The sequence below is a fragment of the Impatiens glandulifera genome, chromosome 1, assembly GCF_907164915.1.
Source record: "Impatiens glandulifera chromosome 1, dImpGla2.1, whole genome shotgun sequence".
NCBI classification, from domain to species: domain Eukaryota; kingdom Viridiplantae; phylum Streptophyta; class Magnoliopsida; order Ericales; family Balsaminaceae; genus Impatiens; species Impatiens glandulifera.
In genome coordinates, this window is record NC_061862.1 from 62,167,755 (window position 1) to 62,183,583 (window position 15,829).

General features: G+C 32.5%; 2 protein-coding genes across 3 annotated transcripts; both read right to left on the minus strand.

Annotated features, from left to right (window-relative positions):
- Positions 1-856: 856 nt before the first annotated feature.
- On the minus strand, positions 857-7,886 carry LOC124917792 (phenylalanine--tRNA ligase alpha subunit, cytoplasmic-like). The gene is made up of 18 exons (XM_047458100.1): positions 7,676-7,886; positions 7,282-7,404; positions 7,053-7,145; positions 6,695-6,751; positions 6,340-6,395; positions 6,005-6,097; positions 5,168-5,258; positions 4,468-4,505; positions 3,464-3,502; positions 2,974-3,050; positions 2,810-2,894; positions 2,629-2,725; positions 2,294-2,390; positions 1,651-1,722; positions 1,513-1,579; positions 1,282-1,407; positions 1,127-1,181; positions 857-1,044 (listed from the first exon to the last, which is right to left on the minus strand). The coding sequence occupies exons 1-18, from the start codon at positions 7,820-7,822 to the stop codon at positions 991-993; spliced, it is 1,467 nt and encodes a 488-aa protein (XP_047314056.1). The 5' UTR covers positions 7,823-7,886; the 3' UTR covers positions 857-990.
- Positions 7,887-10,715: 2,829 nt separating this feature from the next.
- LOC124917801 (actin-histidine N-methyltransferase-like) lies at positions 10,716-15,233 on the minus strand. 2 transcript variants are annotated; one of them, XM_047458115.1, is made up of 14 exons: positions 14,696-15,233; positions 14,531-14,606; positions 14,199-14,404; positions 14,017-14,103; positions 13,747-13,839; positions 13,292-13,446; positions 13,069-13,153; positions 12,891-12,977; positions 12,676-12,795; positions 12,155-12,256; positions 11,908-12,075; positions 11,556-11,629; positions 10,968-11,044; positions 10,716-10,862 (listed from the first exon to the last, which is right to left on the minus strand). In XM_047458115.1, the coding sequence occupies exons 1-11, from the start codon at positions 15,053-15,055 to the stop codon at positions 11,908-11,910; spliced, it is 1,539 nt and encodes a 512-aa protein (XP_047314071.1). In that variant the 5' UTR covers positions 15,056-15,233; the 3' UTR covers positions 10,716-10,862; positions 10,968-11,044; positions 11,556-11,629. The 2 variants fall into 2 exon arrangements, with proteins under 2 accessions (XP_047314071.1, XP_047314066.1); XM_047458110.1 differs by having other exon boundaries at positions 10,716-11,044.
- Positions 15,234-15,829: the final 596 nt, after the last annotated feature.

Here is a 15,829-nt window from a genome sequence, read left to right on the forward strand (position 1 = left end):
AATTTTTTTAAATAATAATATAAATGAATTATACTATATATAACTTAAATTGTGAAATAAAATAGTGACTAATGAAATCAAAAATATGTATTAAAGAGATCGATAAACAATTTAAAATATTATGATAATTCAACAAATTGATAGAGATTATTTTAATTTGATATATTTAAATAAATTACATTTTATTTAAGTGGTTACAATAACGAGGGTTTTAAGTGGTCGTTATAATGGCCCAAATCCTGAGGGCTTTTTAAGTGGTCGTTATAAAGCCCCAAATACCGAGGACTTTTTAATGGTCGTTATTAAACCCCAAATACCTACAACTATTGTTCTGGTCTGGTTGGCATTGATATATTATATACCAACGGTGTTCTTCAGCATTTTTCGTCGCTATTGAAGCTTTTTTTTTACTAGTGTAATGATTTAAACACATTCAATAATAATAATAATAATACAAAACAAATTTTAGTTATGTCAAGTAAAAAAATAAGCTGGAGTAAATATTTTATTTATAAAAAAAATAATATGATAAATCAAACCAAGTCAATTATTATTTATATCCTAACAATATTTATGTTTCCTTACTAAAGGATACTAAAGAGGGCCATCATAGGAAGGACCAGACTAATGGGACATTCATTATCTGTTGTGATGATCTTTTGTTTGTTTGTTTTATTTATTTTTTATTCTATATATTTTGTTGTCATTAATATTTTTCCTTATTAGTTATAACCACTCTCCCAATATAAAAATATTTTAGGATCCCACCACAAAAATAAAAGCTAGAAATTAATGAATCCTGGCAACTTTAGGTTTTCAAGATTAGACATGTATAGGATAGGACATGTCAATAATCAAAACTGAGTTCTTTTATGTTCTGAACTCCATAAACCATATAATAATATAGTAGAGTTGTATCTGATCAACAAGTTTAATTTACTAGTTAAATTAACCAAAGAAAGTAAATGTCAGGAACACACAACCAACATTCTATTCAATTCCAATTCGACAAAGTGGGTTTCTCTTGATAAGACCTAGATCAACCTGCAAGATAATAATTAATAAGGACAAACCATTAAAGCTTCATCATACTGACGCAAAGATATATATAGATGAGTGTCTATACCTTGTGTCCAAACAGATCCCGAATGTTATCAACTCCGTACAAGATCATGGTTGGTCTGAAACAACAGTAAACATTTGATCATTTTAGTAACATGTGAAATATACCGAGTCATTGATGAATGAATAACTGCAAAAACATTGGTGATTGTATCTAACCTTTCTAGGGAAAGGCCCCAGGCTATAACGCGAACATCTTCTGGAAGTCCCATGGGCAGCAACATCTCAGGTCGGAACATTCCGGAATTTCCTATTTCTACCCATTTCTTTAGGCCTTCATGATAACTGGTTACATGCAAGAGGAGGAGGAGGAAGATTGATTAATCTTTAATGTGAAAAATTAATTGGGAAGGGCCTCCCTTAAGCTTTTATTATAACATAGAATTTTACCCAAAGATTTCCATGCTTGGTTCAGTATATGGGTTATAAGCTGGTTTAAATTTCAGCTTCTTCATACCTGAAGATGAGGCACAAATCAAATAAGATTCGTGTTTCCCCACATAATTTAAAATATAAAATAACAGTTACCAAGTCGGCTAAAGAAGTCGTTGAAAACTCCAATCAAATCACCGAGGGTAAGACCTCGATCACAAACAAGACCTGTCACCATAAAAGCAGACATCTCAAAACAAAAGAAAAATGGCATCTTCCAGGAAATGGTAGGGCCGTTTTTATCACAGACAGAAAATTCAATTGTCTTCTGAATTATGGACGTCATTTCTTTTTGGAACCAATAGAAGAAACGAGAACTATATGTACTAAACTACTAATAATGAAAGCACTTTTTCGCCTTTACAAGAAATCATTCAAAAGAAATGGGAATTTCACAAGTCCAGTGTTGTTTAGAGAGGGCAAAGTTTGTCAATATGGTTATAGATCAACAGAAAATTCCAGTTCCAAATTACAATGATAATCATTTGGCTTCTCTGGTGTATTACAATTTAGCATCTTAAAACAAAGCCATCTTATACATGAACCTAAAATGGCATAATTACAAAATAGGTCAACTATAATGAACACCCAGTTCACATTGCCGTTTATAATCAGTTTTAGAAAATCAGGCAATGATAGATTGTGTATTTCCTTCACTTAGTTAAAAGACTGCTAATTTGAAAGCTTTTGAGTGGGTAATCAGTTAAATATTGAGAAACTAGATGCAATTTTCCAGTACCTTCTATCTGGTGGAATTCTGCAAGATGAGTTCGATCAACAGCTTCATTTCTGAAAACACGGTCTATGGAGAAGTACTTTTTCGGAACAAATCCATCCTGCAATCATTGTCCAAACTAGATTCAGAGAAAATGTGATACTGTTATCAAGAATCTAAAGGCAACTAAGGATAAACTCCAGCTATATAGGTTGAATACATTGGAGAGAAAACTATGCACAGCTGCATAACAACAATTAGCTCTCTGAGTTAAAATAAAAAATTTATTGTTAAAAGTTAAAATGAAGAAAATGGCAAAAGTGAAAATAGAGTCTCAAAAAGCTAAACAACTTATATACCTTGGCAAGCTGGTAAAGCATCCTTGATGAAACAGCTGTAGTATGAGTTCTTAGAAGGTTTTTGTCTGCTTCCTCTCGTTTCCAGTCATATCCATAACTGAAGGACATTTTTACTGTCATATATTCGAGAGAAGACTAGTATTTAGCCAAAATAGGAAAGTGGAAGAGATTATCAGCTTACCCTCTTGAACCATGTCCTCCAGATTCATGAATGTTCTTCACCCTCTCAACATAATCTTCTGGTAGTGTCTTTGTAGTGGAAGGAACTGATGAAGACAAAAGGCATAATAAACTTCAGTAGACCACCTCTTATGAGTTGTCTATATAAAATAAAGATAGCTTGACCTTGGAGGAAGAATGTGTCATGAGAATCACGAGCAGGATGCTGTTGTGGCTGAAAAAGTGCGTCAAAATTCCAGAAGCTGTGAAAAGAAAAAATCATTCTCAGGTTGCATCTTGATGAGTAACAACTTCAATCATTAACAACAGTTATGCATTGGATATACATTATATCCTGAGTTATAAGGAAAGGAAACAGAAAATAGTACATTCTACAACTTATTCTTCTTCATGAACGGAAAAAAGTAACATTCTAGTTCATGCCACTATTTCAGAATAAATTACAAAGGCAAATGAATGTTAAGGCAACGCAACACACCATCTAGCTAAACATGCATCAATTTTTAGTAATTCAGGAGTTTGCTAAGGCTAGTAATCTGCATATGATCACAATTAGAATATCGGATACAACAGTAATGATGTCAAATCTCCAGCAAATTTACTGATAGTTTGTGGAAATGGATGAAAGGAAAAGGAGAGAAAAGGAGACAGAAACCTGCTTTCAACAAAATTGTTTGTGGGCATCTCCTCAAACCTGCACAATCAATCAATCTCCATCATTTGATTGGAAAAACTAAATAATTAGTTTCTAACTTCCCCTGTGGGCAAGAAAGTGACATCAAACAATTCAATAGACTCATGTGGAATGAGTTTCATAATGAAAGGCCACAAACATGCAATATTTGCTTATGGTACATTCTGACAACGTATTACTTTTAACATCACATATTAATAGCGCTCTAAATGTAGTGAAAACTCATAGTTGATTAAGACTTCATCTCCTCGTATGATCCTAAGTTCTAACATGTCTCATGAAGAAGTCAAGAAGGGTTTTTCATGGAGGAAATAGTGCATACACTCTACTGTCACAATTTTCTAAACCAGGGTTTAATCCCTAGAGGAGGCTAGCACAACATGCCACCTCCATAGACTTTCATTATCATCAAAAAGTAAAGGCCATATTTGCCTTTGCCACAATTCAAACAGATCATATTCAGGCTCTCATACTCCATTTTCCACACAGTGCGATTTAAACGAAACTTAGATAAAAGAGGCTTAGTAAGATCAACTTCTGCACACAATCGAATATAACGACCGCGCTCAATCTTCATTACTTCCCTAAGAAAGAGGTTATTCGCGTTCAGTCTAATCCTCTTCTCATGTGCAAAGGCTTATCGATCCTTTTTGAGTCAGATGTGGCATTGCTGATTCGAGAGCAGTTGTCCTTTCTACTACAATTATCCCTGCTTAACTAGATTGGTAGGTCTGACTATTTGTCTTTACCCGCTATCGATGTAAAACAGCCCTATATGGCTGCTCTGGTCCTCCCTTTACTTTACCATCAAAGTGTTTTCAGTGAGATTCAAACTTGAGACCTCAACCTCTCAAGTTAAACCTTATCCACTTGAGCTACTATGGGTGGGTACTCTACTGTCATAGTTAAAGCCCATATATGCATTTAAATGATAGTTTTTTACCACAAAGACCAGCAAACCTTACCCCATCTGAAGGAAGATCATCTTGAATTGCTGACGTACCTGAAATATGAATTTTCAGAAAAAGGTTTTATAAACAAAACTGATTGAACTTTGACAATAATAACTTATGTAGATCAATATTTTAAAATGTGCTTTGTATGAAAAATGTAAAACTATGTCAATATTATAATTCTTTTTGGTATATGGCCTTCCCATTATCTCATTAGAAGAAAGAACATGTGCTTAATTAATTACTCCTCCATAGCCATTAAAAGTCTTATTACATATATGATTCGGAACATGTGGCAACCAAAATATATTGGTGCTGTTTTACGTTGGGACCACCAGCAGTTGCATCTCTAAAATGCTCAAGTCACATAGTAGACTAGGAAGCTATTGTACAATGTGATATAGTGGTGTATTTTAATTGAACAGAGCCTCAACCAGTATACAATTGAATAACACATGTTTCTCAAACATTCTTGATCATAGAGACAAGGCTCTCATTATGGAATGGATCCCCCGAGACTATTGGCTTTCTTAGAGGGAATTTAACAATAACTGACGATAAAAACCAGATACACACAAGTTATTTCCAATATCTTTATAGGCCAAACAGTGTAGTCAGATAAACCTTGCCAAATAAATGAAAAAACAAACAGATGAACTTATAAGTATATATATTGTTCATTTTTTGAAGGAGTGGTATGTATGTTTCTTGCCTTGAGCAATGTATGTAAACAGCCACCATCAACAGGCTGACCTTTTGCTAGGAAGTTATATTCCTTGAATTCCAGATCCTTCCATTCACCCCTTTGAATAAAGAAAAAAGGTAACAAATTAACAGATAATTGTCAGCTACACAAAGTCACCCCAATGGATATATTCATAGCAATTTTTTTATATTCAAGGAGCAGATTAACATATAATCATCCCTAGCAAAGCAATCTTCATATCCCTTTAAACCAAGCATTGCAACAAGCATTCAATCCCCAAAATGACACAAACCCAGTTTACAATAAATCCATGAACTATCACAATGCATGAAAGTCAAGATAACTTGTTTGTTTGTCTCTACATACACCTTAGTCAAGCAACAACATAATTCAATTGATAACAGTTAAGTATCATGCATTTTTACTATCAACACTCGTCGTTATAAAGCAACCAGTAGGGGACCAACTGTAAACATTCTCATTATAAGAAAAATATATAGCTCAAGTTCTTTTCTGCAGCCCACAACCAACCCTATCACTTAAAATATCATCACAAATCTATTGTGACAAACTCCAATAATGAATTCAGCATGTAGATCTCAAATGCAAGTAGAAAATTATTTATCCTATTTGAGTACAAGTCAAACTGCTTGACTTGCATTAAAAGCATAAGTCCGTAGATAAGCATTTTATCAACCTGCCAAAAGCCATCAATGCTCAATTGTTTCAGCATAGTCCATTTGCAGCATAAAAATTCAAAAAATAAAACAAAACATCAGTTTGCAGCATATATAGATACATCCACCAGAGGTCCAGAAATAAATACCAAAGTATCCAGATCACCTTTGCAAGTTTTCTCGAGTCAAATCAGTGGCGAATTTCTTCCTTTTAGGAGCATAACAAGGACCTTTCCGTAATGAATAGCCCTTCCAAGTCCTAGAAAGAAAGGTAAATAAAAAAAATGAGCACACTAAGAGCATGAGAGATGTTATTCTAGACTTAATTTCTCTATATTCATAATCATTTCCCCGCTAGAGCATTCAAGGATCGCATCCCTTGCCCACAAAGGAAAACTAATCTAGCCTTTGTATAGCACCTTAAGATTTACTTAACAAAATCAAGCAAGTGTTTCAGATGCCAGCAAAAAAATAAACAATGAGAAGAAGTAGAGGAAGTACTGGGAAGTAATTAGCTTTCTTCTCTTGAGAGCATCTATATCTTTTGGGTCTATCACCTGCACAATCACAATTACAAAGTGTAAAGGTAATATCTAAATAATGGAGAACAACAAATCACCAATGGAAGAAGATACAAGAACAATGCTCGCATTTAAGATTTCTCTCCACAAACACCTCAACCATATATGTTAGCAAAGCTACCACAGAAATAGAAAGTGGCACTATTTCCACTTAAACCAAATTAATCTATTACCAATTACTCTAGGTAACACATTGATTTCTTCATAGACTCGAAGCAAATCAATGAAAAACATCACTATCAACAAATTATAAACTACAAATGTTATATATGCACCTTCTCATCCTGTACTAGTATTAGTAAATCTTTCACTTTGTCTTCCACATGATGGACCTGCAACAATTGAAATGTACCAGAGAGGAAATCAATTAGGGGCACAATTAACTAAAATGAACAAACCAAACATATTCAAAAGAATCAGACGCAAGCAAAATAGTCCCATAACTGAGACTAATTTAACACACTAATTAAAGCAGGGAGAGATATATAGGCATTCAAAAATCTCGTATTGGGGAAAAGTCAGATGAATAATTGGTCATATGCAAACCCTTGAATAAAATTATCCAAGCTCTAAAGTTAAAGATAATGAAGCTTAATTCACAACAATGTAATCATTGTACTCGTTTATATTCACCTTTCTAGTAACAAGTTGCTTTCCCATCTCCACCCACTGGTTCTTTATAGCCTGTGAGCGACCTATCTTAAAGACTGATGCATCAATTTTTTTCTGCAAGCACAAAAACACATATTATAATGTATGTTTAACAAAGTCAAAAGTGATCAAGCATAACTAATTGAACTATTTGCAGCTTAACAGGCCATATAACATAAATACACCTAATGAAATTGAAGGGAATTATAACCTGCAAATCTTCTAGAGAGATGCCTTCTGACGGTATCGCCAAGAAGACTTGTACTTCTGGTGAGCCTGATGAAGCATACATCTTTCCTTCATTAGTAAGTGCCCATCTCTCCCGCTTAATATCCTGCATGACTTCAAATAAGCAGATGTAAAACACCAATTACTTGGGTTTTTTTAAACCCAGGATTATTTTCTTCTTAATCCTCTAAACTTTTTTCCCAATTGGATAGCTGACTTTCATTTTCATTTGTTATTTGTCTAGTATAACAAGTAAAAATGCAATCTTGTTCTTTTCCCAGTATAAGATTTGGAAGAATTTTAGTCATAACAGTCATCTGGAACTGTCCAGCATTAGAAAATGGTCAGTTAGAATACAGAAGAATCCAATCCAATACCTGAGCCACGACGAGTCTGAAACCATGAAGACTCTTGATAACGTTAGTCAGCTCCTGGTGATCAATTCCTTGTTCGGATGCGAATTGTCCGGAATCTGAGATTTCCTCATTCTTTTCGAGGAAGCCCAGAACTGCTTCTTCCGCCATCCTTCAATCAGACTTTGTCTCTCTATCCAAGTTTCTGCAGCATCACACTAGGATCAATCCCCTTTCTTTTAAATCACTTAACCTAATTACATCCCCATAACGCCTTGTTTGGTTTCCACAATCTGCAAAGAAAAAGAAAATGCAATATTAGCTTTGTTTGGATGTGTTTATTGAACTATACAAAAAAAAAAAAAAAAAAAAAAAAAAAAAAAAAAAAAAAAACTTCTATTTGTATGAATATAATTAATAATGAATGAATAAATCTAAATATTTTTGTTAAAGTATAATAATAAATTTTGATAAAAAAAAAACATAAATATTTGATTTATTTTAATTCAATAATTTACAATTTCTGAATAGGGTGTTCATCGGTTCGATTTTCGGATTATTCGAGTATCTCGATTCGGGTCTTCAAATTTTTATTTTTTGTAAGCCAATTCGAAAAGAACCAAATATTGAAATTCAAATTCGGTGAATTCACCACAATTAGACTATTTATTACATAGTTGCATTTACATTTTATTTTATTTTTATTGTATCAACAAATTTTAAGTATTAAAGTGTTAGAGATTAGGAAGATGGCAGATCTAATTTAATATATAATAAAATATTTAATTATATCTAATAAATTATAGAGAAATGAATGGGAGAGAAAATTTGAGAGAGTGAATGGGTGGGAGAATGATGTGGCGCAATTGCAATTTGATTAGTAAAAAAATAACAAAATTTATCTTTTTTCTCTTTCTCCTCACATTTTATCTTTTTTCCAACTAGTGAGGTAGTGACACATCATTCTCTCCCTCATTTCCTCCCTCAAATTCTCTCCCACTATCACTCCTCTAAATTATATAATATATAATAAAATAGATAATAAAAATGAATTTCGCTTTCGGGTTGGTCTTCGAGTCAAGGTTTCAACTCGAAAATTAATTCAAAAACCATATTTGAATTTGAAATGGTTTAAAATTCGATTTGAAAATCAAAAATGAAATTCGAAAATTAATTCAAAAACCGAATTTGAAATGGTTTAAAATTCGATTTGAAAACCAAAAATGAAATTTGAATTTGATTTATTTGAATTCAGAGAATACGAATTCGGTCGTATATTCGATTTATACCAAATATTGAACATTTTTTTCCTCACCTTCATACTCTTACTATAATTTTTTTTAAGTATAAATCAAACTTATATTTTTATGCAAATATTCTTTCTATTCAAAATAACATATTAAGTTGTTAATTAATCCATTATATTATAATAGTTCAAGTTGTAAGGTTTTGATTGAAGTGAAATTCATGACTACAATTAAAAAAAACCATTGAATTGCATTAATAAGTTAATGGTTCAATTGAAAGTGGCCTTAAACTGCAATAAAAATTACATTAAGGATGGCGGTTGATTGTTTTTTTCTTTGTAAATTAACGGGCAGTTTTGACTAATTAATTGACAAAAAGAAGTACAAAAATGAGAAATTTATTCTTACTTTGAGAAAAGCCTAAAAGGCTAAGTTATTGGGCAATTTTAGAAATATAACTATTCCAAGTCATTGCCAAATTTTTAGTTTTTCAAAATCTTTTTCAACTAATTCAATATTTACTCATTTCTAATCATAACTTTCTTTATTTATTTCTTCTTTTTGGTTATATGGATGGGTTTTTTACTCCATTTGCATCCAATTCAACCACCATTTATACTATTGAGGGGTGTTTGGTTCAAATAAAGGAATGAGAATAGGATTGGGATTAATAGGTGTGTGGAATAGGAATGGGTATGATTGATAGAAGTATAGTGCTTCGTTAAGAGTTTTAATCATTCCCATTATCATTGATAACGTTTGGATTTATAAGAGAAAAGTTATAAATATAATTTTGTTATTAAAATTATTATTAATTTTAATTTTATTTTATTAAATTAAAAATATAAAATATTATTATTTTTATAACATAATTGTTTAAAATATATAAAATATTTAAGTGACATAATTTAATAAAATATAAACATCTAATATTTTTTCATATTAAGTATATTTTTTCATAAATTAAATATAATATTTTATTTAATAATATATTATAATATGGTATAATTTTTTTAATAATAATTTTTATTAAAATATTTCATATTTAATTTTTTAATATTTTTTTATATAAAATTGTTATTTTATTTTTAGTTTTATATTTTAATTAATTTATTTTAATTTTATTAATAATATATAATATTTAAAATTAATTATATAAAATTATTTTTTTATTATTAGTTATTGTAATTATTATTAAAATTTTATTTTAAATGATTCTTTAATATTATTTAAATAATTGAAATTATTTTTTTATAAATAAATAAAATTTATTATTATGTTAATTATAAAATAACGTATAATATAATTATAAAATATATATGATATTATAATTATAATTATAAGAGAGAAAATAGGAGAGTGGATATAATGAGAGAGAAAATGTATTGCTCCGGAATGGGATTCATTTCTCCCAATTAATTTAGAGAGGATTGAATATGATTCCTAAGTATCCGGGAATCAAATCAATATCTTGGAATCAAAACCACCAACCAAACATCTCATTTCATTCCCTTTCCTAAGTACAAAAACACGTACCAAGCATGCCCTGATATTTTATTAGAAGAATAATTTTTTTTGTTTATTCAGCTTTGTTTCATTTATTCTAGAACAATCACAAACATTTTTTTTAACATTCAATATGAAAATATTATAGATTTCTTGCCATCATGACAATGATAGAATGCTTTTGTAATGGTGCCTATAGAGAAGGAAGGGGTGTTAATGGAGCTGCAACAATCTTGGAAGAACCATAAGACACATACAATACAACTTTACATGATGGAAGGATGGCTCATAATCATTGGACACACTTGATATGCTGAAAAATGAAACTTTGTTATAGAGGCTTAACGAAGACTCATAGTTCTTATTGAATTCCTGATTTTGTTCATTGCGATGTTAAGGGAGAACGCAATTAATGTTAACCAATTTACAAAGAATGGCCAACTCCTCCCATACAAGGGCTGCCACAAAGATAGGAGAGAAAAGAAAAACACAATTATATAGCAGTCACTTTACAGCTCCAACATGGACAAAAGGATAAAGCATTTGATGGATGCCTTTCATACCAGCTAGTAGGTGAGATCTAGATAGACAGTGTGGTTTTCACTTAAGAAACGATTTCATTCTACTATAGATCATCTACCTGCAAAATACCAACAAACCATCCAGTGAAGAAAGGTTAAGAAAATGAAAGAAAGATTCATCAGCAAATCAGATTCCATCTTATATTTATGGTAATGCCTATTTTGCTATTGATATTGCTTATTGTACTTGCAAAAAAAGTCGAAATTACTCTAGACTAACATAGAAAAATTATAAACGTCAAGGTGATTATTCAGTCATTTTGATGGAGAGGTATACACTTGTACATTTCTTAAATAACTGCCACTAACATAAACTCTAACCTATTTGGTTAAGTAAACTATAAACGAAGTATAAAAATTAGCTTGTTGTTACTGCCCTAACAAATCTGCCTATATCTCTTGATATTATATATTTAACCCATGACACGAGGGAACATAATTTCACCTTTGACATGCAAAGGCTTTTGCATCTTCTTTAGAATGAAGCATTGGAAAGACAATCTGAAATAATAATGTCTACACTTGCTACAAGAAATTAATAATGAACATGACTTGAGAATGTTAACTGACCTTGTATATAACCTCCATATCCAATCAGTGTCATAATGTACACATCTAAAAGAAGATGAGGAAATTGGAAACTTCTGCAGAGTGCAAGCCCATTACATTAGTAGCATGACCACACAAATTGACAGGGAAAAATGAAATTACACATGGCCTCATTTGGTTACACTTTTTAGTTTTGTTTTTGTATCTGAATCTGGTAATATGTTTGGAAACTAAACTTAGTCAAGACACATTCAAAAGAGTATTGATTGTTTCTCGTACAATCCGGATACAGAAACAGAAATTATAAGTGTTTTCAAATGGGGTCATGGTAATGTATTTTATATAACACAAGAGAGAGAGAAAAGTGTTCAACCTATTTCAATTTGGGGGCATAAGGTGCTGGACATGGTGATAAAGTGTTATCAGGTAGTTGATTAATCAAGTCAACTGTTGCCTGCAAGCATGCTGTTAGCATTTTCTTTTCCAATCTGACAAGCTGAGTAGCAACTAGCTTTCTTGCATTCAAATTACAATCTCCCAGCTGTGGCATTACCAGAAAGTCATTTAGAACTAGATGGCTTTTATTAGTAATATGAAAATTGAACAATTTAATATCTCACCAACAATTCGTCTTCAATAAGAGTAGTTGGGTAATTGCCTAGTTTGGTTGTGAAATAGTTAGCAAGTTGATCCAAAACTGCACGTTCCATGCAAGGGCTCACCTACACAATGTTGTACGTTGTTACAATAAAGAAAGGTTCACAGATAGGAATGCTGTAAACAAGAAATTATTATGTTTTAGACCCGGGTTTGTTCCAGGCTGGCATAGTATCCCCCGCCATGACCCCCACTTCAATCAAGGTGTTTTCAGTGGGAATCGAACTTGGGACATCACCGCTTAAGTTAAAAAAAAAGTTAACTATATTTTTGGTCCAGGTGAAGTTTTCTGTATAAGTACTTCCCCTGAAGAATCAATAGATCCACAAGAACCACAAAGATTTACAGAAATCTCAATCCATTTTGGTAAAATCAATAACCTATTCCTGTGGAAAGGGAAAATTTTAATTTTGTTTTTGCTTTACCTTACATTGCCAATCTCAAAAGTTGAAAATATCAATTGAACTGAACAAAATATTCTTACCGGACATACTGGACCTTGCGATGATATAACTGAATGCATTTCTGAAGGATCTGAAACATATCCTAATCTTAAATAAGGAAGCATATCAGTAATAGCTTCCCTCTCTTTTCCCACATAGACCTGAACCATAATTAAATAAATAAATTCAGTAAGGTGCTCCTAATGAAGATAAGTTCTTTAATTATTATTTTTTTAATCAGAATAACTTCATTTACATGAAACACTTGTACAGATAGCTTTCCATTTCTTTGAGCAACCATTCTCTTTTCTTGATACTGTGGGTCTTCAGTATTTAATGATGCCTGAGAATATAAGGAATCATGCAGTTAAAACTCAACGGAAATCAACTGGATACAAAAAAATTGAGTGGTAGAGAAGAAAGACAAGTTTTACCTCAACTACCAAGCGGTCATATGAATTATCATCATCAACAAAGCCATAGTTTAAAAGCAATTTTGAATTTGGTTGTGGCCCACACCTGAAACATGATTTAGGGATACAACAGATTCACCGTCTATAAATGAAATAAAATAGAAATAGACTACCAGGGCATGGAAGTTAATGCAGCCTTTCACATCTCTAGCTAGATTATAATCATGAGAAGCAGATGTTGTACCAGACAAGAATTGATTCCCCGGCCTTGTATGATCGATCAACAACTAATTGAACAGTATCATCTACAGCAGTTAACATTGCCTTGCAGTTGCTTCTATAAGTTAGCAATGGGGGACCAAGAGGAACCAATGCAAATCTACGAGCCAAACTGACTTTCTGGAATTAAAAGAAAAACACATGGTTAACAAATTGGAATCCCTAGTATGTACCTGGAATATTTTATTGTTAGCCAAGTATCAAAGTTTACAAGTCACCACTATCAAAGTAGGCAATCTAAGCAAGGTGAATGACAACTGATACTGTAAATGTCATGTTCAACAAAATAAAAAAATTGAAGCAAGAGGAATCTGATAGTGACAAAAATCTGACTATGACTTCTTAGTTCCGATCACAAAAGAAAAGAAAAGAAAAGAAAAGAAAAGAAAATACACAAATGAAGTCATGGGATAATATTACCTGTAAATGCACAACACAAGACTGTACTGCAACAAAAGCTTCCTTAAAAATCTCAAAAGGAAAAGCTTCAGTTGGTATGTCATATGGATATTGCTGCAAAGCCAAAAAGAAGAAGTTTACAAAGGGTGCCAAGAAGCAAACAATTGGAAGAGAATGCATTAGCATATGGACTTCAATCCAACTATCAGAAAAACATAGATTCTGCAAATGAATGAAAAATGGAAAAGACAATCTTCAATATCATTTTGATCTAAATAAGGAAATGCAGACCTGAAAGAGAGATCCAGCCATAAACCAAACAGTATCAAGTTCATTATACTCTCTCTTAATCCCTTCTGCCCTTGCCAGAACTTCAGCCTATATTATCAGCTAATCAATACTTTGTTTCAACTTCAAAATTAAGCATTTGTAGTACGAGTCACAAGAAATGATATCCTAGGAGGCCAACGCACCTTGGTGGGGCTACCCGTAAGATAATCCAGTTCAGTTTCTGACCACAGGAGAGGCGATTCGACGGCCATCTGGCCCCTTCCTCTTTGACGGTCAAGCTCCCTGATATATGGATACCAGAAAGACTTCTTTCCTTGCTTCTTCTCATACATTAGATAAAGAGCCAAGCAAGCTAATTCTGACAACTTGTTTGTAGTTAGCAGCTCCGCTAAATCAAACCCAACATGAGATAAAGTCATTGTCAGCCTTTAAGCAATACATTTCTGAATAAGTAAATATTCTGTTAGCAAATATTTTAGGGATGTGAATAAGTAAGAAGACCATTAAGGCTTACCAATGGTCTCATTCCCAAGAACCCTCTCAAGCGTCACAACCAACGAATTTGGTACAGAGAATGCAATATCCCCTGCCTGTAGAGGACAATGACAATTATTTATGGATACCCATATACTCAAATAAATAAATAAATAAAAAATAACATCGAAAGAATGAAATAGACCTGAAGATCCTCACTGGCAGCAACATAATGAATGGGACAAAGTTTTTCATCGTTGGATGGCCTTTCATTGAGAACAACCTTGCAAGGAGGTAGACCGTTTTTGTGCATCCACAATTTCAAGTCAGTGACCTCGTCTTCCTTCTTACTAGACACCTTACGTTCTTCATTACGAGAACCGGCAACTACGGTGTCTGAACTCGAAGCTGCGCAAAAGTAGTTTTTGTGAGTAATTGAGCTGCAATTCCTGGTGCTCCTGCGGAAGAGAAGAGAACCCGCGGTAAGAAGGGAGATAGGGCGTTCGGGAGTCGGACGAATCGGAGAAGAGATGCAATTGGTCTGTGGGAGGAAAATCAAATCCATGGAGTGCGTTATTGGAAGTTTGACCGAAAACAATCGGAGATCTCTTTTGGGTTACAGCCAGATGATGAAAGATGTTGAATTGGTGAAGGAAGAAGAAGAAGAAGATATTTTAGCTGCGGTTGCAGAAATGCTTGTCAGTGAGAGGTTTGCTGCTCCATAGAACCGCCACCGGAGAAGAATCCAAGAAAAAATAAAGAAGATAATTGTTATTTTTAACCTTCACTCTTTTGTCTTAATTATATTTACCTTACATTATAATATTTTATAATATTTTTTTTAAATTAAAATAAACTCTTATAATTTTAACTTACTAATTAACTCACGGTAAAAGTGCATGCTTGATTTTCATTAAGAAGGCATTAAGATAAAATGATATTAAATTAAATAATTGTTTTTACAAAAATATAACTTAATAATTAGATATGTACTTAAATTTAATATTAAGAGTGTATATTCAATTTTCATAAATAAACAAATCATTTCCATTCAGGTAAAGTAACCATTTCTCTCTGGGAAATTTAACGAGATGACCCGGATAATGGTTCAAATTCAAAAAATGGCACGTTGATAAATTTTACAAAAATAATACTTTCGACCTGCGAAATGTTCTTTTTGCCCCTTAAGGTCTTATTCCCCAATCAGTCGGGCATTCCCCTTTTTATCTCTCATCTTCTCTCCCTCTTGTTCTCCCCATCATCACGACTCTCTGTTTGGTTGAAGATAACCACGGCATTCTCAAATGGGTATGTTAATGTACATTTGTTAGGACCTAAT

Excerpts from the sequence above, each read along its gene's own strand:
- LOC124917792 (XM_047458100.1), bottom strand. The coding sequence starts at position 7,822 with ATGGCGGAAGAAGCAGTTCTGGGCTTCCTCGAAAAGAATGAGGAAATC. Across the intron at positions 6,752-7,052 it reads AGCAACTTGTTACTAGAAAG|GTCCATCATGTGGAAGACAA; the intron begins GTGAATATAAAC and ends CAATTGTTGCAG. Across the intron at positions 2,726-2,809 it reads GGAGGACATGGTTCAAGAGG|TTATGGATATGACTGGAAAC; the intron begins GTAAGCTGATAA and ends AATGTCCTTCAG.
- LOC124917801 (XM_047458115.1), bottom strand. The coding sequence starts at position 15,055 with ATGGATTTGATTTTCCTCCCACAGACCAATTGCATCTCTTCTCCGATT. Across the intron at positions 14,405-14,530 it reads TCTTGGGAATGAGACCATTG|CGGAGCTGCTAACTACAAAC; the intron begins GTAAGCCTTAAT and ends GGTTTGATTTAG. Across the intron at positions 14,104-14,198 it reads TTACGGGTAGCCCCACCAAG|GCTGAAGTTCTGGCAAGGGC; the intron begins GTGCGTTGGCCT and ends CTGATAATATAG.